Here is a 20624-nt window from a genome sequence, read left to right on the forward strand (position 1 = left end):
TAAGCTCAGGCACTAAATCACTAAATCCCCCGATACTTGGGCCGCAGCAACGGTAGTGGCCCTCGCCGCCCGCTGAGCCCCTGCTATGGTGGGTACATGGTCTACGGGCAGTCTCAGTCCCGAGCCAGACCGTTCTTTTGTGTACGCAGCGCTCAGCGTAAGAAACGAACAGCGGAGGCCTCGGTCCTTTCTACGTGAATTGTGAAGCAGGATGACGACCGTCAGGGCAGAGGTCCCTGAGTTGTACCGCAACTATGAAATGACAGTGTTCTCTTCCCTACGCTGCGGATGACGTCAAATGAGAATCCTTATTTACATTTGTTGCGCCCTGACAGGGTCTTGGCCCAGCCGCGCCCCAGCCCCTCTGTCCACTGAAAGACAAAAAAGACGACAGAGGGATCGCGACAAACACGACAAACTCGACAAAGCAACCAACACGAGGCGATGGTGGCCGGGCTGCTGCCGTTCCGGGCCTTTAGTGTCTTTAGCGCCGTCCTTCAGCGGCAAGCCACCCGGAGACGATTGCTTCCGCGCGGAACGCTTACGTGGTTTGTTCGCACAATGGGCCATCGTGAGAGGTTCACGTAATCCAACGATACAGGTCAAGGATGAAAATCAAATCAAACCGCGCCCTGGCCAACTCGGGCGTCTTGCCATTGCCTACGTACAGCAGCTCGCACCAGTCCCGTTCGTTCCGTTGGCGCCGTGCGCCGTGGCCTCGGCCCCATCCACCAACACGCTGCCGTTCACGGCCTGCGAGCTCGCCGGCACGTCGAGCGCCGGGTTCTGCACAAAGACGTTGACGGGCCGCAGCGTCACGCGCAGCGTCTCGCAGGGCATGACGGGAAAGTCCTCGGCGCGCGGCACGTGGTTGAGCCCAAACTGCAGCCACACCACGGGGTCGCCGGCCGCCAGCGAGTCCTGCCGCGCGGCCCACGTGCGGACGCCGCCGTCGGGGTCGCGCGGGTCGCCGCGGCTCTGGTTGGTCCAGGTGCCGCCGGCGTAGAGCTCGCCGTCGGCGTAGCGGGTGACGTAGACGGGGTGGTCGGCGAACTGGGCGCGGCGGCGGTGGAAGGAGTCGGCGTCGGCGAGGATGGGCTGCATGGGGGGCAGGTGGACCTTGTAGGCGGCGGGCAGGCCGTTGACGGGGTGGCGCACGGCCGGGTTGGTGATGTGGACGACGCGGCCCGTGGCGGCGGTGTCAATGTCGAGCGGGCCGCTGGTCGTGAGCGGCGTGGTGGCGACGGTGTAGCCGACGCCGTGGGGGTTGAGCCGCGGGTCGCGCGGCAGCGCCACCGTGTCCTGGTAGACGACGGTGTTGCCGTGGCCGGCGACCATGGGGTCGACGCGCAGGCTGAAAAAGTGCTGGTGGTGGCCCGCCAGGACGCCCGGGTGCACGACTGTCCCAAACGGGTGGCCGGCGGCCGCCGCCTGCGCCTCGAGGTCGCGGTCGACCGGCTGCGTCGACACGATGCCCGTGGCGCGGACCTCGTAGGCAATGTCGCCGGCCAGGTTGAACACCCAGGCCAGGATGTACTCGTAGTTGGACACGGTCAAAATCGTCTGCAGCACGAGCTCGCGCTGGCGCACGACGACGGCGCGGTCCGTGCGGTAGTTGGTGTGCTTCCAGGCGATGCCGGCGTCCTGCTCGTGCACGCAGACGACGTTGGGCATGGCGTGCGGCGCGCCGGCCGCGTCGGCCACCACGCCGTCCATGTAGTAGATGGCGCCGAGGCAGTCGCAGCCCAGCTGCAGGTTGTTGGCCATGATGCCGGCGCCCACGTCGCCCAGGTCAAACGCCTGCTTCTTGTGGAACGGGTGGCGCGGGTCCGCGTAAGGGATGGCCATGTCGCTGAGGCTGAGCCGGTAGAACAGCGGGCGCCCGTCGTAGTGCACGTCGTACAGCACCATGCCCTCGCGCTGGTTGAAGCCGACCTTGACGTCCCACTTTTGCCACGTCACGCGCCGGCCCATGGCGCTGTACGCCGCGACCTGGAACGACGCGCCCTCGGGCTGCACCACGCGCAGCGGCTTGAGGTCCGCGCGCGGGTGCGCCTGCGCCTCGGGGATGTACTCGCTCGGCGGCGCCGGCTGCCACGGCGGCAGGTCGTCCACGGTCTTCACGGTGATGGCGTCGAGGCCCGTCGGCAGCACGTCTATGCGCACCACCTCGAGGGTCGCACAGTCCACTACCGGCGAGATGGGCAGCGGGAACGCGTAGTGGCAGCTGTCCGGCTCCGCGGCGTTGTTCGGGTCTCGCATGTACAGGAAGCACTGCATCACCCGCACGTCGTCGCGGAACAGCCCCTCGCACACGCCGTCGGAGCCGTAGATCCACGGGTCCGACACCAGCACGGCGCCTTCCGGCAGCTGCAGCTTGGCCACGGCCGCGCGCACGCCCGGGTCCGCCAGCACCGCCTGTTCAATCGCCAGAATCTCCTCGCCGTCGCCGTTGGCGTGCTTGTCCGCGGGCAGGCGCACGTTGCGCTCGAGCGTGCCCGTCGAGAGGTTGGCCATGGCCTCGTGGAACTTGTGGGTGTTGCGCAGGTAGTAGGCGACGTACACGCGGCGGGGAATCACCGGCAGGGACGACGCGGCCGTGCCGGCGCGCTCGGCGGCCAGGTAGGGCACGAGCTCGGCCTTGGGCGGCTCTTGGAGGGTGACGACCTTGAACTGGAAGAGCGTGCCCTCGGGCCACGCCTTGCGCACGAGGGCGGTGGCAGCCGTGATCTCGGCGGCCGTCAGGGGGCCCAGCGGGTGGGCCAGGGGCGTTTCGGCCGTCATCGCGGGGAGGGAAGGTGGGGAGACGTTGGGGAGACGTCGGGTAGAAGTCGGGGCAGGTGGGGGTGGGTGTCGACCGTGTCGAATGATTAGGAAGGAACGTAGAGTAAAACAAGCCGGAAGGAACGAGTGGTCGAGACGGCAGACTGGTTCTCAAAAACCAATATGAAGAGAAGAAGAACAACTACAAGAGATGCAGCACAGAGTCGGCCAGTTCGCTTGTACGCCGTTGAGCGTTCTTGTCGCTTCTTTATGTCCGACGGCCGTGTCCGTTGTCTGGTCTTATCTCTTGTCCTTGCCCCGTTGTCTCCTCATGTCCTCGGCTTCTTGGGGGCCTCTGATTGCGGAGTTCAGTGCTCGACGGTCCCGATAGGACTGGCCAAGCAAAGGACATGCAGAGGTACAGAGCGGTATTAGTCTTGTTCCTTCGTTTGTTCGGTTCTGTCGTTCCCACCAAGCCCTGGCGTTTTCCTTATCTCCAATGCCCCACGCCATCGTGTCGTGTCCGTCGTCTGGACATGCCCAAATTGGTTTAGCGGACACGACATGGTGGCCGCTACGAGTGATCGGTTGGACGCTGAACTCTGCTGTTCTGTCCGTTGTATTACTCGGTAGTTGCTTGTACTCTGCAACTTGTATTTCATCGTCACTCTGTCGGTTTGTAAATCGGTTTGTTTTACTTGTTTGGGAAGGCAGGTGGGCCCCGGGCGAGCCTGCCTTGCCGGCCTCTCTTCCTTCATCTTGACGGCAGTTGCCGCTATTGCCTCCGCAATCACTCCGTATTTGTATGATATCCGCTGGCCTCTTCTGCTGTTTGAGTTTCTTCCATTACTCTTGACTTGTTCGTTTCGCCATTTGTTCGTCGTCTGTCCACTTCAACAGAGGCTTGGCATGGCCTTCCCCGCATTACAGCACACAAGGCGAGTTCAGGGATCGCATCGACGAATTAGTGGGCTGCCTAGTGGAGGTGGAAAAGACGACATTCTTGCAGAACAGTCGACGCGCATGTGTTACCTTTTTGGGAGACACGGCCAAGTGGTAAGAGTTGCCCGCTTTCTCGCCTTGATCTAGTGCCGTTTTAGTGCGACTGGCTGTCTGTCCAGTCTTCGTAGATTTAGAGAGTGACCAGGATAGCAAACAGAAAGACCATATTGATGGCATTGTGTTGTCATGCTGACTTTCTGTTATTCTATTATTGAATTCAACATTTTTTACTTTCCAACCCATTAAGTAGCATGCTCATAACCCCATCCTCCCTCTCAATACGTAGAAAAACCACTCAGCAAGTCGTGGATGTCCATGGGCAGGTCCAGCCCGCGCCATTCTAAGCTGTTGCTCCCCCCTCCTTCACTACTTCCCTGCTGCTGCAGGTGCACGTCGTCGATGCCCAACTCGGGCTCAAAGGGAGTTGGATGGATTATGGACAGCGGGACGCTCGAGACGTCTGCAGAACTCGGGGTATCGACGACAAACGAGTCACGGTCACCCTGTGCTTGGTGATGACCACCATATCTTCCTGCCGACAGCTGCATAAACGCGAGGAGCGCCTGTGACTGGACCTGGGCGGCGTCCGTGCTGTTCTCAGGCAGCATGGCCGGAGAGTATTCATTTGCAGACGCCGTGCTGTTCTGTCCAAGAGGCGACGCAAATGGAAAGGAGTCGTCCACAGAGGAGACCGTGGGTCGACGTTGACGGCCCGTCGTGTTGTCGGCGGGCCTGCCAACCGCCCCGTTCATCATGTCACCATTGGCAAATGTCGACGAGGCGTCGGTGGGATCACTGTATGTCGAGCGTGGTGTTGGTGGCGGTCGTTGCTGCTGTGGGTGGGCCGCGTGCAGACTGGGATGTGCCATGGCGAAGGTTACTTTGTGCTGGGCCTGTGTTTGTGTTTGCTGTAGTGGCTCCGGGATGAGTGAGGTTGGCGACATTTGTGGCTGGCACGTGCTGGTCCACGATGTGTACGGCCGGCCGGCATCGTGGGAGGTCTGCCAGCCTGGCTGCGAAGCATGGCCCGTCCCGTTGCCACGGGTTGACGTTTTCTTTTGCCATTTGTTTGTGTTTTTCTTGGCAATTTTCGTCATCGCCCTCGTCACCCTTGCCCTCTTCGCCTGGTAATCATTCTCCTCGCCACCGCTGCGGTCACTGGCTCGTCGCTTTGCGTGGCTGCTCTCTCCGTCGACCTCACTGACGTCAATACCATCAACCTCGCTTTCGTTCTCGCCGTCAGGGCCCTCGTCGTCTTCTCCCACCCCACCCCCTTGGCTTTTTTCCAGCTGTACCTCCAAAGCCTCCAGGTTCTGCTCCATGGCCGTACGGTCATTCCAGAACGCGGCACCGCGTTTGTATGTTAGGTACAGCACGTCAAAGCGGGACTTGATCAAGGTGGCGGTGTTGGCGTTGCCAGTATCGCTTTGATCGCGGTGTCCCCGTCCAGGTCGCGGCACAGCCACATAGCGCCGCACGAGCTGGACGGCGGCCGCCAGCCACAGGGTGCTCAGCAAGAACGGGTTGATGTAGCGAATGTGCTCCTCGCAGCTGCGGTTGACAATGGTCAATATGTTGTCGGCGGCTTCAAAATACGGAAGGACCGACGACGACATCAGGGGCATATGTATTTGGCCTGTCCCGGCGTGAGTATGAGCGCCAAACAGTTCGTAGCGGTGGATCATGAGGCGGGTGAGTTGGGTCATGACGTAGATGTTGTAGATGCCACAGTGCAGCTGGCGGGTGGAGACAGCGGGGGGCGTTGAGGACGACGCAGTCGGCGGCGCAGCTGCGCCGGACATGCTAGCAAACACAGACACGGGCACATCCGGTGTCCCCTCCCCAAAGCCGAGAAACTGGTTGCGGTACTGCAGGTGAGCCGGAAGGGCCAGTACAAAGCACTGTACGCAGTTGGCCAGAATCTCGAGTGTCTGGCGGGCCTCTTGCGCGGAACTGGGGCCAGAGGGACGTGTCATTTTGCGTCGTGGCGAAGACGCTGTTGCCGTTTTGGTCGTGCGGGCCTGCCGGTCGTCGTGGAAGCGAACACCCCGCGGACTCGAGATGACGCGTGCGTCCTTCATCAGCGAGTTGATGATGAGGAACCACGCCTTGGGTGACTGGTTGCCGGACGCCTGCAGTGCCTTCCACCGCCGAACAGGGTCCAGTTCCAGGAAGCAGCTTTGTGTTCGTGCTGTTTGTGGTGTTTGTGGTGTCCTTGCTCCACTTGTTTCTGTTGTCCTCGCTCCGCTCGTTTCGTCTCTTGTCTTTTCGTTTGTCCTCGCTTCGCTCGAATTGTCGTCACTCGAATGGTCGTCCCTTGCCGCGGCAAACCAATCCGTATCGTCGACCGGCAGCAGCGTCTCCATCTGCGTCCAGTCCACGGCCGTCGGTGTCCGCCGGATCGTGCTCGCAAACACGTCCATCTCCCAAATGGCCCACCACGCCCGTCTCTTTTCTTCTGCGTCACGCCACGAAGTTGCGGATGACGAAGTCGACGTCGACGACAACGACGACCTCGCATCCACGAGATGCAAATTCATCTCATACGCCAACCGCACACACATCCCCAGCGACCGCCAGGCCCGGCCGTGCACACCACACGTCAGCTCGCAGTGCGTGCAGATGATGCTGGCCTGCAGAATCGCCAGCGTGGGCGAGTCGTCGCCGCAGTCGTCCAATGCTTGTGCAATGAAACGGCGGGCCAGGTCGAGGAAGTGCTCGGGCATGGCTGGTGGAGGAGGCGGTGGAGGCATTGTCCGTGCTTTTGCTGTGGCGTTCATCCCCGGCAGTGTCGTCATCGTTGGGTCGATGCAGTCCGTGTCGATGCCCTCCCTCAGAGGGAGCGTGGGCTGGTGTGGCGGTTGGCTGACGACCTGGCCGGTAGTCTCTGGCAGGAATCTCGCCGCATACGCCGTCATCGCCGCCAACAACGCATGCAGCTGCACCGGCGAGGCTGCGGCCACGGCACGCAGCTTGGCCCCAAACGACGGCTGGTGGAACAGGTTGATGGCGACCATGTTGGCAAAGTAGCTCTGGAGGGACGCGTGCAGCACGGACTCAGAGACGCCGAGGGCACGGCTGGCCTGCTGGACGAGTGTAGACGCTCGGGGGGAGGGCGCCGGGCGCGGGCGAATGGTGGCCATGGGGGAGGCAGAGAACAGCCGGTCTGCCCGTTGTCCCGGGCTGCCATTGTGTCCGTGCACAGCATCACCATCGTTGTCCGGCGTCGACGCTTCGTGCGTGGGGTGCAGGATAAACGACAAGTCGCTAATGTTGAGCCGCGAGTTGCGGCGGCGCCGGGCCCATTCGTCGCTGGTGGAGCCCGTCGGTGAGGCTGTGTTGGTGACGCCAGGGCGGTGACTCCTGTCGGGTGTCATGTCCGCCTGTGGTGAGTCGGTGGCCACGTTGCCGTCTGCGTTATTCACACTACGGCCGTTGTCGTCCTGTCGTCCTTCGGCATCCGAGGCTGATCTAGACGATCGTGACGCCCATTTGTCACCCCTGGCAGTGCTGGCATGGGTACGGGTACGGCCATGGTCGCTGCCCCTGTCTGACCCGCCGCGGTGTCGGTCCCGTCTCCTGTGCCGTTGGAGAGAGCCTGTCTCTTAGTCCTGTTTCTACTTGTTCCGTCTTCTGCTGCGCCGGCGTCAACTCACCAATCTTGGGTCCGGGCTTCTTGGGCCGCAGCGGATACTCGCACACCTGATCCGTCTGGATGCAGACGAGGCAGTGCGGCAAAGTGCGGTCGCACTTGACCTTGCGTCTGGTGTGGTCGTGATGAGTTAGTGGGTGAGTTGTGGTTCAGAGCCATACAGAAGGATGGAGAAGGCGCACCTCCTGCACAGTTGGCAAGATATTTCGGCAGCGGTACGTGGTTGAGTAGGCTCGTCGGACTCTGTCCGCATGATTTATGCTGGAGAGCACAGTTGGCCTCCCAAACCCTGGGGTGATGTGCGTTTAGGCTGGCTAAACCCTGTGCCGCTTGAGCAATGCCAAAGGTCAAATGTCACCAACCTAAGAACAAGAGCGACAGACGGGAGGAAAACAGAAATGCCGCCGTCACGAGTTGGGGCAGAAACATAAGCAGTCTGTTGCAACATGAACGACATATACACAGTAAAATGAACAGCAAAGCATAACAGGGAGACTCTCAAGACTCTAGACTCCTTCTCTTACTTGGTCCAAGGTTTCTCTTTCACAACGCGGGGATTCAGGACGAGTTCTACCGGACACATGAATTGTTGGGGTCGCAAAGGCGAGCGTTAGACGGACTGACACAACAAGCAATCTGGGGAAAGGGTGGTCGTTGGACGTTGCCTCTGCAGTCCCTTGCCCCAAACTCTCTTCTCCGCAATTACTCCGTAAATCCGTCAACACGGGGATCGATTTATCAAGCTGGACGTGTCCCAGCAAGGTCTAGGGTGCGTCCATACCCCACCGCACTCGGCCTAACTTCGCGGCAGCTTTCCAGTTAAGGGGACAAGAGACCTGTACATCGGCGAATTGATCCGAAGTTGGTGCGATTCAAGTAGAGCAAGGAAATCGAGGCGAGAAGTGAAGGGTAGTTGACAAGAAGAGACACCCGGTTGACGCAGTTTATGGCATGCGAAGACAATACGTAAACTGAACAGACAAAATAATCGATAAAATGAGGAGATGCAGAAGCTGAGATAGAACAGAATAACGAAAACAGTAGACGACCGGTCCATGTGGGGACCGGCTCGATGCCAGCGAAGACGGTCATCGTCACAACCACAACTACGCTGCACTCTTCGATCTTTAGATAATGTTCTATTTTATAATATTCTTCTACTGCTAACTGTACTGAGGCTGTCGACGCACGCCTCGCCTACTCGTAGTGCACCGTGTTGATGAGCGTGCCAATCTCGGCAATGGAGACGCGCATGTCGTCACCGTGCTGCAGCGACAGCTTGGGATTCCGCATGGCGCCGATGCCGGGGCCCGTGCCCGTCATGACAATGGTGCCGCGCTCGAGCGTCGTGCCCTGCGACAAAAAGGAAATGATGGTGGGGATGTCAAAGATCATCTCGGACGTGTTGGAGTCCTGCACGACGTCGCCGTTGAGGATGGCCTGGATGCCGAGCTGGTGCGGGTCCGACACCGCACGGCCCGCGACCAGCACCGGCCCAATCGGACACGACGCGTCGAGGCCCTTGCTGAAGCACCACTGGCTGTTTTTGAACTGCTGCGCGCGCGCGCTGATGTCGTTGCTGGCCGTGTAGCCCAGGACGTACTCGAACGCCCGGTACTTGGGAATGTTCCGCCCCGTCTTGCTAATGACAAACGACAGCTCCGCCTCGTAGTCGCTCGTGCCGTCCTGCGCAATCGCGGGGATGTTTATGCGCGCCGGCGCGGGGCCGGCCAGCGCCGTGCGCGGCTTGATGAAGAGCACCGGCGTATCCGGGATCGGCATGTTGGCCTCGCGCGCGTGGTCGCGGTAGTTGAGCCCCATGCAGCGAATGATGGGCACCTGGTCGGTCCGCAGCGGACTGAGCAGCGTGCCAATGGTCAGCACGCGGTCGGCATTGACCTGGCCGTCAAACACGTCGCCCTCGACGACCTGCGCCGTGACGGTCTCGCCGTTGTCGAGGGCCAGGCCGAGGTCGGGCACTTTCTTGTTGTCGATCTGGCCCAGGTGTTCCTGGCCGTCCTCTTGGGCGAGGAAGCGCACGAGATGTGTCCAGTTGGGGGCCATTGTGGTGGGGGTGGGAGGGGGGGAGGGGTGTCGTGTTGATGAAAGAATGTTCAGGGTAGACAAAACGTATAAAATAAATGAAATGAGTTGGGAATGTGAGAGGGAAATCGATGCTTTTGTTTACTTAGAAGGCCTTGACAATAACGTGTGTGGGGATGACGATTGACGTGCGGGGCCTGGATATACGGAGACGTAATTGTGTAGGGCCAGTAGGTACGCCGAAGAGTAGTGTGCCGGCGCGGACAGTCTGTTGGGGTGCGTTTGGTAATAGACCCGACGTGAAGGAGGGGTTGGTCAGCTTATAAAGAAAAAGTTTGGCAGAGACGAGACGACTGTATGCGCGCAAGCACGGAATTCGACATGCAGATGCAGAGAGAGACAAGAGAGTGGCGAATCAAGGAGCGTGATGAAAGACAGCAATCAAAAACAGAAGTGAGATAAGATCATTGGACCGTGAGAATATAAAGGGAAATTGATAGACAATCAGCAGAGACCAAAGGAAAGCGAATACGCAAAGTCGACATCGGCAGACGTTCGGGGAATTGAGTTTAACCGTTAGTCGTCATTGGAACACGGCAGGCTAGGCACGTTGGTTCCTGGATGGGGGGATTTGGAGAACCGACAAAAGACAAGACAACAAATCACGGATGGATTCGAAAGCACAGAGTATGGACAGACAATCGGGGCAACTGTGGCCGAGAAAGGGCATTGTTCAAGATAGAATCAGCAGCAAGCTCGACACAGACCCTGGACACTTTCTATTTCATAAAAAGCCAGACGAGAGAACCATCGGCAGGTCTGGACCGATAGTGTACCCGCAATGCTGGACGTAGTCGTGCTTCGGATATGTGGGGCTAGTCACGGCACGGATGCTTCCACAGCACGGAGTATTACACCACACGACAGCCGCATCTGATTATTCAACATACTGCATCTTGACTGTACGATCAATACGATGCTTGTCAAATACGTCCCGGTACCATCTCGATCAATATCACCAATGGGCGTTGCTCCTAGTTGTTGACTGGTCCGAGGTGTCCGGGTCCCGGGTCGGCCCGTCGTTGGACTTGGAGTGGTGTTATAAGCAATCCTTTCCGCCTGTACACTGAGTAACTGGACTGTATCTGTTAGGTGAGACTCGTTGCCTAGACCACCCTGTTTGTTCACCCACGCTGCGTCATGTGGGTGTCAGTGTTTCGAAGACGCCATCTCGGCCATTTATAGCATTTCTTCTCGACAGCTCGTCGCGTTGTTGAAGTCTCGATAAATAATGTTTGCGAGGCTACATACAGAATTCCATCCCAGAACGGTGGCACAGTGTTGTTACATGAGGATGACATACGGTCAGTGATTCATCCGGTAGTATATTCGAGTTGACGTTCATTTACAAATCAAAGCATCGCTTGCATCGTTGTCCCAAATATGTGCTAGTATCTAATCGTACAGTTTATATGCCGTACATCGGCCTAGTCATCGCTGGCAAGGCCTGTCGTCGTTGTCGTCGTCATTTGCTTCCGCTGTGTCGGCCGCTGTGACCTCATTGTCACCGTCATTATCAACCTCAATCAGAGTCGTCACCGTAATCATCACTCCCGCCGTCGTCTCCCGCCAGCTCCATTTCCGCCTCCCACTCGCGAAAGTTGTCGTCCTCTTTTTCAGCCTTTTCTGCTTCCGCCAGTTCCATCCGCTCCACGGCCAGCGCCACGGCCTCACGCACGTCGTCAGTCACGATGACCTTTGGCGAATGCAACAGAGCCTGAAACTCCGTCTTCCAGAACGCCCACCGCGCCGTGGTCAAACCAGCCCGCGCGTCCGGCACTCTGGCGCGGAACCGCGGGCCTGGATCCAGCGCCGTCTTGTCCTCGCCGCTTCCACTTCCAAGCGCCGGGGAGACATCGTACATGTCCGCCGCGTCGAGTAGCGCCGGGCTGCTGTGGATCGCCCATGTCGTTGCGGCCAGGAGGTCGCATCGCTGTCGAGTCGTGAGCGTCTTTGGTGTCTTGTCACCATGTCCAACCTCACCAGTCTCGCCAGTCTCGCCAGCCTTGCCAGCCTTGCCAGTCTCGCCAGTCTCTCCAGTCTCTCCCATCTCCCCCCTCTCGTTTTCCTCTTCTTCTCTTCCTTCCAACGCCTTCTCCATGGCTCGGACAGCATAGGCGTCCCACGTGGCCAGTTTTTCCTGCAGACAACGCGCTAAAAAGGCATTCTGGTTGCGCCAGTAACGGACGTCGTCTTCTCTTTGTGCCTCGTCGTCCACATCGTTGTCCTCATCCACGCCCGGCGATCCACCCCACGGGCCGCTGCTGTGGTCGAAAACCACCGCCCGGAGCAAGGGCAACGCACTCCAGAGCTCCATCTCGCCGTTCCAGATTGTGACGGTACCGCGGGGCAGTAGGCGCAGCGCGTCCAAGATGCCAATCAGGGTCGCTTGACCGGGATGTTCCGTATTGTGCGGGACGGACCGTGCGACTTCCAAATAGAGGGTCCACAGCTCCCACAGAAACGTCTCGATGACCTCGGACGCTGCGTGGCTGTTGCGGGTGTCTCCTATCGGGGGGCACAGCGCGTTAATGGCGGCCGCTGCCAAGGCAGACGTTTTCTCAACATCCGAAACGACATCCGACCGGAGTGCCTGGCGAAAGATGGCGAGGATGGCCAGCTCGGTCGACGTGGATGTGAATCGTCGGAGTTTCTCCAGTTCGAAAATGTCTGTAGCCTTTGTCATCTTCTTCTCCTTCTCCTCTTGAAGTTCAATCTCCATCTGCAACTCAAACTTGCGCGTCAGTGCAGCGTCGTGCTCCGCTCTCTCATGTTCTGCCTGCTCCATCTTCGCAAGGGCACATGCCACAGCGTCCCGCACATCATTGGGCAATGTTGAGACCTTGTGTGGCAGTAGTAATGCTTCCAACTTGACCTTCCAAAAGCTCCAGCGCACCCCAGACATACCATGTCGGGCGTCTGGATGCTCCGCCCGAAACAATGGACCCGGCGAAACATCATCATCATCATCATCATCATCATCATCATCAGTGAAGCGACTGCTGCCGTCATGTTCAGTGTGCGAGTCGCTTAATTGGGCCAGCTGTAGCAGCTTTGGGCTGCCGTAGATGAGCCACGTTGTAGCCGCCAGTATGTCGCACTTCCGACGCTGCGTCCATATGTCGCCTTTCTTGCTGCTGCTGTCGCTGCTGTCGTTGCTGTCTTTGCTGTCTTTGCTGTCGTTGCTCTCCGCCATGTTTTCCATCTCTTCTCCTTTCGTCTCTCCACCTTCCAGCGCATCTCGTAAGGGATCCATGCCGTAGTTTTCCCATGGGGCCATGTCAATGTTGCTAAATTGTGCTCGAAGAGCGCTCTGGTTGCAAAACTGCCGGATCGCATCGTCGGACGGCTCGTCCGCGAGCCACGGCCCATTCTCGCTCTCGGCCATGAATTCGTCAAACAAAGGCAGGTCGTTCCAGAGTCGATGTTCACGGTACCATAACCGGACAACACCACGTGGTAGCTGGCGCAGGGCATCCAAAATGCCGACATAGATCTCGATTGCCATCTTTTTATCGGCATAACTTGTCTCGCCCGGAATGGCGCGGACAGCGTCAAGATACACGGTCCAGACCTCCCACACATAGTCACCAACGGAGTATTCGTGGTCATTGTCTCCGGAATCGCCAAAGGCGTTTTCATGATCTTCGTCTCCGACGGAGCGTCCGTCGGGTTCGTCCGCAATGATATGATCATGAGCGGGAAGACTCTCGTCGATGGCGGGACAGAGCATGTTGAGAGCGACTGCGGCCTTGGCGCAGATTCTCTCGACGTCGCAGGTGTCCGAACCGACGGGCCGCAGTGCGTCGCCAAAGATGTTGAGGATGGCTAGCCAGTACGAAGATGCAGTCGGATACCTAAGCGTCTCCAAGCCGAGTGGAAGCGGGAGTGAAGGCGCTCCGGCATCCACAGTGGACGCTGTGCGCGGCACGGGTGCCGTAGCCCGCTGGACCGCTTCGGCGCTGGCCGCAGTAGCGGCTGGTGCCTTGGTATCCGAGTCCATAGTCGGGTTGTAAGTGGCCGACGTTGTGGCTGAACGTTTTGACGTCGTTGTTGTTGTATGCAAAAGCGAGTCTGCACTCTCTGCAAACGAGCACTGGAGCAACTGCTGGAGTACCTGCTGGTACTATCTGCTGTTTCGGTGAGAGGTCGACAAGAAACGAGAGGCAGAATGAGAAGCAGAAGAAGGAAGGCGATGACCGAAAGCGAAATCCCGAGAAAAACAAGATGAGAGAATGATTCGCGGTTTCCCAGCAGACAGTTGTGCGCAGTGCAAAATGTATGGAGGAAGTGACATCGAACGCGGTGGGATGGTGGGGTATTTGGTCAGCCGCCGTGTTTGGACAGCGGCTAATAATACTCTGTATTAGCAACGCAACAACAGTTGGGTGTGACGACCACTTTGAAGCGCGCCTTTTGTTGTCACCGCAGAATGACAGCCAATCGCAAGATCATACATCATCCAACGGGAGAATTCAGCAGCTAGGCACCCATACAAACCCTCGAGGAGTGCCCCTTGAGCCTCATTTTAATTATGTCTGATTGCACCCTTTTATGGGTTTAGTCCTTCGTTGCCTACCCGGCCAACACGGCCAGTGTCAAGTTCCCATGCTTCATGCCCGATGGCGTATGCGAGCCTTGTCAGCCTCAGTTGGCCGACGGCGTCTTACGGCCAGGCGAAGGCGCACGTTCCAGTCGACGACAGCAAATAGATTTTGTGTGCATGGCATTACCTGTGTGGCAGTGTGGCACACCACACCAAAAGCAAAAGTATCGTGGCGGCCGGCCTGCCCGACCCATTACTGCACTTTTGATCTTCTAATTTCATTGGACGTTGCACATGGAGCCGCACGGACATACACACGACGCCTGCTACTTAATGTGCCATGAAGATCCGTGTTTTGTTCATTCGTGATGCTCTGTAATCTTGACTATCAACTTCATCATCCAATGTTTTTGTCCAACTGCTTATAGCAGTTTATACACATATCTCAGCTTCGTTCGGCCTCGTCTTATTGCTCAGTTGTTCTACAATCTACCATGTTTGGCAAAGACTCAAGCAGAAGACGTCGGGGAGGGGGCGGAGCCTCAAACTCCAATTCCACCACCAATCCCAGTTCTGGCGGCAGGCCACCGCCGCCCGCCTCCTCCCGTGGCACGGCCTCCCTGACGGGGAACAGCAGTGTCTCGTCGGCGTGTCCCCCACCAGTCTCTGGGCGTGGTAGGGGAGGCAGAGCAGCGGTGGCCCCTCGCCCGCCTGTCCCGGCTGCTCCAATGTCCCGCCGTCCGCCTCCACCACCCAATTCACGGGAGGGGGCGGAGAGGAGGAGGAACATGGAGATGCATGTCAGGGACCACATGACACTACCGCCGTACGTTGTTAATGGCGAAGCACTTGTACGTATACATATGCCCTCTGTTGTTCGAACTACGTGAACCAGTACAAGTTTCCTAATCAGATCCAGTACGATGCTCACGAATTGGACGCTGGTCATCCTGCTAGGTTGCACCGCGCCGCAGATGTCCGAAGAGTAGCTGAGGAAGCACGACGTGCGTTTAACAATGACCCAGCACGGAAGTGGACGAAGGCACAAGGGCAAAAATATCCCGAGGAAATCAGAGGCGGCACCCAGTTTGGCATCCCGCCAACCATCATTGGACACCCCTTGCTTGGCGGTCCCAGCACGTACCTTCACGGCCTGCCTGGACCCTGCCGCGTCTGGACCAACAAAAACGACTCGACCAAAGCAGAGGTGGTTTACCACAGCAAAAAAGAACGAGATCGCCGGCTTGAGACACTGCGCCAAAAAGAGCAGAATGTCTCTGACGGAATTGACCGGCTCACCAAACAAATCAAAGAAACATCAATCAGAGAACGGCCCCCGTTGAAAAAGCGCATGACCGAGGAGGAAGCCCGACGGGCTAGGGTTCAACAGCAAAGCCAAAATCTTCGCAGCAAAAAACATGATCCGTTTGTAAAGGCGGCGTACATACCACCCGACACCAAGAAAGCGCCGCTCGTCCCGAACCTTGCAAACCCACATCAGCGTCAGTACGATCAAAATGAACGAAGACATACCTTTGCATGCCAACAGTGTGGTGGGCAGGCACTGGTCAGCGACGACGGGAAAATTATCCAGCGATGCCGGTGTGCAAAGCCGGAATAACGAGATGCACCCTGTTATTTCCCTCGACTTTTGTTTTGGTATTTTGGCATTTTGTTGTTTTCAAGTGTGTCTTATGGTTCGAATTACTGTTAATGGGTTATTTGCGTGCTACTTATGTTGATTTGTTTGTTCGTTTTTGGATCTGACAAGTATTTCTTTCTTTCTCCAGCTAGTTTGCGAGATAGTTTGATCTCTTGCCCAATAGTTCCCGCCCCTGTTCATGACCTTTACTAATATTGAAATCTTATATCGCTATGCTTGTTTTAATATTTCCCCTTGCTAAACATAAAGACCATTACAACATAATCTCAACCTATAATGTTTTTTCTGCTTATTTTACTTTATCTTCTTTTATTTTCACGTTGCCATCCTTCAATTATTGTACCAACACTTGTATTCTTGCCCCTTTCTCGGATATGGGTTTTGTGTCCTTGATCTATTTTCACATTTATCGTTTGCTTGTTCTCGTTGGAACTAGTCTCTATAACTCACTACTCTCAAACAGAAGCATCCACAACACGTCACGGTGGCCAGAGTGGTAATGCGATATTTGACACAAATTATTTCGCTCTGGGAGCAGACATTTGAGACTTTCCTATGACAAATTGTCGTGCATAAGTCTGCAGCCGCCCGAACAGGGGTCAGGCATCAGGCTTCAAGCGTGCAGCATCAGGCGTCTAAGCCACAGTCTGTCTTCATTGGCCACATGCAGCACCAAGCATGCAGCATGCGACGTACAGCCACCACAACAGCAGGCGTAGTTAGGGTTTCGCAGGCCGCATTGCTGCGGACCGCCTACTCGTTGGACATGGGATATGGAAGAGCCTCATCGGCAGGGGGAGACAAGCGGCGCGCATTCTTTGTACAAAATCCTGCTGTCTGGTTGTTCGTCTCCTTTGCTGCTCCATATTCCATTTCCCCATCTCCATAAACTCTGGCCGACTGAATATACCCAAGGCCGTTTTGGATACATTCCCAGTCGACTCCACTTTTACTATATCGCCATGTCAGGGCCGCCCTCTGTTTTTTCGCAGGATGGCACGTACACGACAGACGGCAGCAGCCTGTCTGGCTTCTCGGTAGGCCCGCCACCGACCGGCGAGACAGCCCTGCAGAAACTGGCGAGGGCGGAAGCAGAGAGGCAAACAAGCTTGGCCATGCACATGCAAAACCACATGGGCCTGCCGCCGTTTGCCGTCAATGGCAACTCACTTGTACGTGTTTTGGGTAATCCATGTAAATAATAAAGGATAAAAAAGAAAAGAATCCGTGGAGCCATTCGCCATTCGTCACCTAACGCCATCAGTACGATGCCCACGAGCTGGCTGCGGCGGATCCCGCGCGCCTGATTAGCGCGGCCGACTTCCAGAGACAGGCCGAGACCGCGCGGCTCGTCTTCACCAACGACCCGAATCGGCCCTGGGACAAAGACACAAAGAAGAGCAAATACCCCGAGACCATCTACAACAACCAGTTCGGCCTCCCCGACCCCGTCCTGGGCCACCCCATTGTCGGCGGGCCGGGCACGTACGCCGCCGGCCGGCCGGGCGCCAGCCGCGTGTGGTCCAACGCGGCGACGACCAGCACGGCCGAGCTGCTCTACCACAACGTCCAGCAGGGTCAGCGTGAACACCAGGCCCGGCTGGACGCGGCCCGGCAGGAAGAGCGCGACCTCAAGGCCGAGCTCAAGATGCTCCACACGCTGCTGCGGCGCGCGCACCAGCAGGCTGAGGTCAAGCGCCTCAAGAACGACATCCGCCAAAAGCTCGCGCGCCGCGCACACGCGCGCCGCATCCTCGGCATGCCCTACGACGGCTACGCACCCTTTACCCAGGCGGCGTTCATCCCGGAGGACCCGGAATGCCCGCCGCTCGTGGCCATGCTGGCCAACCCGCACCAGCCCCAGTTTGACGAGACCACCCACCAGTACGCGCTGCCATGCCAGAGATGCGGTGCACGGGCCTTGATCAATAAAGAATTTGAAGTGGTCGAGCGATGTCAGTGTACCTCTGGGCAGAGCTAGTGGACGTGTCTCATTGTTTGTGGTCTCAGTGTGGATGGTGTCTTGTTTCTTGTGCTTCTCTGATGACTGCGTCTGCTCATCTCCTTATACCTGTTGCCGCTACTTATTCAAACATCAAACACCGCTTCCGTTGTCCGCGTGCTTTTGCCTCTCCCTCTCTTTCTTCCCTTCCTCCCGTAGTTCCATCTCCATCTACAATGCAAACGTGCGTGTCAGTTCAACCTCGTGTTCCGCTCTCTCATTTTTTGCCTGCTCCGTTCGTAGGTTTGGGTTTTGTGCTTGTCGTCGCCAATGGAGCTTTCGTAGTCTTCGTCCCCGACGGAGCTTTTGTCGCGACTGTCCGTAGTGATCATCGTAGCCTTGAAGACAATCGTCGACGACGGGACAGAGCATGTTGAGAGCGACTGAGGCCTTGGCGCAGATTCTCTCGACGTCGCAGGCGTCTGAGCCGACAGGCCGCAGTGTGTTGCCGAAAATATTGAGGATAGCCAGCCAGCACGAAGCTGCACTCGGATACCCAAGCGACTCCAAGCCGAGCGGAAGCGGGAAGTGGGGGACTGTTAGGGCCCCGTCATGCTGGCCATCTTGTGCAGGAGATGCAGGAGATGCAGGAGACTCTGGCGACAGGGATGTAGAGTCCATGGCAGTGTGGTGGACGTGGTAAGTATGGGATGACAATATTGACGGCGATGATGACATTGCTTTGCAGCTACACAGGCAGATATGGCAAGAAGGCTTGGTACAGATAAACAACCCCGGCACGATACCAAGACAAAAACGAGTCGAAAACAGGTATTTATAGACGTATGAAGAGATAGGCGATCAGCAGCCGCAGACACAGAACGTGCCATGTCGGTTGTATTTTGAGGCCCATGAGGCCGTCCACGCGACCAATCAGGTCGAACCGCCCACCACCAATCGAAATATGGAAGACAATTGATGATACAAAGGCCAAGATATTGTGTACTAAAACGATTAGAAAAAAAAAAAAAAAAAAAAATTGAAACACGAGATTCCCACCTCCCTCTGTACAATAGAAGGCACCAATTGGTTTGAGCCCGCCTACTCCAGTTGCCTCGTCAGGTCGTGGTAGTAGGGCGGCTTCCACGGCGGATTGGGCTCATCCATGCTCGGCATTGGTCCGCGCCATTTCGGCGATGTGGGTGTGATCTTTTTCAGGTTCTCCTTGGCCGTCGCAATGGCCGCGTGGTCCACCGGCCCGAGTCCACCGTGTTCAATCACAAACTGACGGAAAATTTCATTGTCGTCGCCGACTTCGGGCCACGTACTGGACGGCATTTTGTGGCGATATGGCCGATAGTTTTGTCCTACATGTCGCTCGTAGCGGTCCCGAAAGATGTTCCAGTGGAGGAATGCGAAGCCCGCGTCCCACCGCCACCGATTGTCTTTAGAAACGACGGGAAGGGGGCTTGCTTCGGGGGGTAGGGATGCGGCTGCTGTAGACGTGAAGAATGCCATGAGCGCCTTCAACTGGTCTTCGGTCGGCGGGTACAACGAGGTGCCGTAGTTATTTCTGTCGGAGTGAAAGTACACGCCGCCATTGGCGTCACCAGAACGGCCCCGGTCAAACACGGCGACGCCGCCAAAAATGCGTGTCTCCGCCCAGTAGCCCACCATGTCGGCCACGCCCCGCGGGTATTGATCTTGGTAGATGTAGCTGCGGTAGTAGAAGTGAGTGTGTTTCGGCAGATGGCTCGGATGGCAGACACGGTTGCGCCGGTTCGCGTCCAGCTCGTGACCGATGGTGGCCAGCACGGATGTGCGGCTATGGAGGGCATCGGCGTCGCTCCATTCGTAGAGGGTGGCGCCAATTTGATGGCATGCGACGGCCAGCAGCTCAATCAAGCAGAGACAAAATGCAACGGAGCCAGCACGGGCGTCGGTGTATCGCTCCAGGGCCTGTTTGTCAGGTTAGATGAGCAACTGTGATGGGCAACACAAGTGAGTGGCTAGACGAGGCAACAAGAAGTGGTGCCACACGCACTGTCTGCGGAAAGAGAAGTGTCTCCATGTTCAGCTTGCTCCTGGCATCGCGCACGCGGTCCAAGGCGCCATCGCACAGGGATTCGTGCTCCGAGACGATGGTCGGGACAGGCCAGTGGGACTCGGCATACGCTTTTCGGAGCGGGAGCCCGTCAACAATTTGTGCATATGTGAGCTCGACGTCAGAGAGACTCAAAATGTTCTCCAGTGCCAGCGTGAAAACGGACAAGCGCTCAGCATCCAGGTGCTTGAGTGAGACAAGAGCGGCGGGCGACTCTTGTGGTGCTGCCGCCATTGCGGCTATCAGTAGGTTAGTCGTGAAAACCCTATGCCAGGGACGTCAATGTCAATGTCGATTCGTCCGTCGGGGGGCTTTGCCGTGCTCGAGCAACGTGCTTGTTTTCATGCCAGTTTTCGGTTTAAATAATGGAAGACGAGCTTCTTGACCTTCACAGAGACGGTACACGACGGTATATCGCTGGAACGGAGCGGGGTAATGATGCCAGCAATCTGGCGACAATGATTCGACAATATCTTTTCCGTACACAGCCAATGATGGATTTTACAAATGCCACCCTAGGTACTGCCTCGATGTCATTGCCGTGATCTCTAAGCACAAGGTCATGACGAGCCAACCGGATGCATTCATCCCACCGACAGCGGCTCTCTTCTCTGTCAATCCACGAGTAAGACATCCATGTCGAGCGATTAGACCTAGACTGTAAAAACGAAAACCTCCGTTGCTGTGATTCACACAGTACGGCGTACAACACCGGCAGATGTGTCGACTATTGCTGACCCGCAAAGACACGCACAGCAGGCAAAAACATGTTAGAGTATAGTAGTATTACAGTTTGCTTGCCTATGGATTACGCTGTGCCAATTTTCCCATTCCACACCCAACCCCATC

The 20624-nt window shown here is 57.2% G+C and overlaps 8 protein-coding genes across 8 annotated transcripts; 3 read left to right on the forward strand and 5 right to left on the reverse strand.

The window, feature by feature from the left end:
- Nucleotides 1-660: 660 nt before the first annotated feature.
- On the reverse strand, nt 661-2784 carry SPSK_07167 (primary-amine oxidase; the record flags this gene model as incomplete). The annotated part of the gene is made up of 1 exon (XM_016733834.1): nt 661-2784. One exon carries the CDS (start codon nt 2782-2784, stop codon nt 661-663), a length of 2124 nt encoding a protein of 707 aa, XP_016591589.1.
- A 1256-nt stretch (nt 2785-4040) lies between these two features.
- Nucleotides 4041-7670, reverse strand: SPSK_06915 (fungal specific transcription factor; the record flags this gene model as incomplete). Its single annotated transcript, XM_016733585.1, has 3 exons — nt 4041-7363; nt 7422-7528; nt 7600-7670. 3 exons carry the CDS (start codon nt 7668-7670, stop codon nt 4041-4043), a joined length of 3501 nt encoding a protein of 1166 aa, XP_016591590.1.
- Nucleotides 7671-8614: 944 nt separating this feature from the next.
- On the reverse strand, nt 8615-9481 carry SPSK_07855 (fumarylacetoacetate hydrolase; the record flags this gene model as incomplete). Its single annotated transcript, XM_016734508.1, has 1 exon — nt 8615-9481. The coding sequence occupies one exon, from the start codon at nt 9479-9481 to the stop codon at nt 8615-8617; it is 867 nt and encodes a 288-aa protein (XP_016591591.1).
- Nucleotides 9482-11042: 1561 nt separating this feature from the next.
- On the reverse strand, nt 11043-13523 carry SPSK_07074 (uncharacterized protein; the record flags this gene model as incomplete). The annotated part of the gene is made up of 1 exon (XM_016733743.1): nt 11043-13523. The coding sequence occupies one exon, from the start codon at nt 13521-13523 to the stop codon at nt 11043-11045; it is 2481 nt and encodes an 826-aa protein (XP_016591592.1).
- A 1037-nt stretch (nt 13524-14560) lies between these two features.
- SPSK_07681 (uncharacterized protein) lies at nt 14561-15687 on the forward strand (the record flags this gene model as incomplete). The annotated part of the gene is made up of 2 exons (XM_016734338.1): nt 14561-14917; nt 14980-15687. The coding sequence occupies 2 exons, from the start codon at nt 14561-14563 to the stop codon at nt 15685-15687; spliced, it is 1065 nt and encodes a 354-aa protein (XP_016591593.1).
- A 1004-nt stretch (nt 15688-16691) lies between these two features.
- Nucleotides 16692-17710, forward strand: SPSK_07750 (uncharacterized protein; the record flags this gene model as incomplete). The annotated part of the gene is made up of 2 exons (XM_016734407.1): nt 16692-16901; nt 16994-17710. 2 exons carry the CDS (start codon nt 16692-16694, stop codon nt 17708-17710), a joined length of 927 nt encoding a protein of 308 aa, XP_016591594.1.
- A 391-nt stretch (nt 17711-18101) lies between these two features.
- SPSK_08137 (uncharacterized protein) lies at nt 18102-18459 on the forward strand (the record flags this gene model as incomplete). The annotated part of the gene is made up of 2 exons (XM_016734779.1): nt 18102-18370; nt 18420-18459. The coding sequence occupies 2 exons, from the start codon at nt 18102-18104 to the stop codon at nt 18457-18459; spliced, it is 309 nt and encodes a 102-aa protein (XP_016591595.1).
- A 313-nt stretch (nt 18460-18772) lies between these two features.
- Nucleotides 18773-20009, reverse strand: SPSK_07615 (uncharacterized protein; the record flags this gene model as incomplete). The annotated part of the gene is made up of 2 exons (XM_016734274.1): nt 18773-19630; nt 19716-20009. 2 exons carry the CDS (start codon nt 20007-20009, stop codon nt 18773-18775), a joined length of 1152 nt encoding a protein of 383 aa, XP_016591596.1.
- Between the last annotated feature and the right edge of the window lie 615 nt (nt 20010-20624).

This window comes from Sporothrix schenckii, assembly GCF_000961545.1.
Source record: "Sporothrix schenckii 1099-18 chromosome Unknown Cont41, whole genome shotgun sequence".
NCBI lineage: Eukaryota > Fungi > Ascomycota > Sordariomycetes > Ophiostomatales > Ophiostomataceae > Sporothrix > Sporothrix schenckii.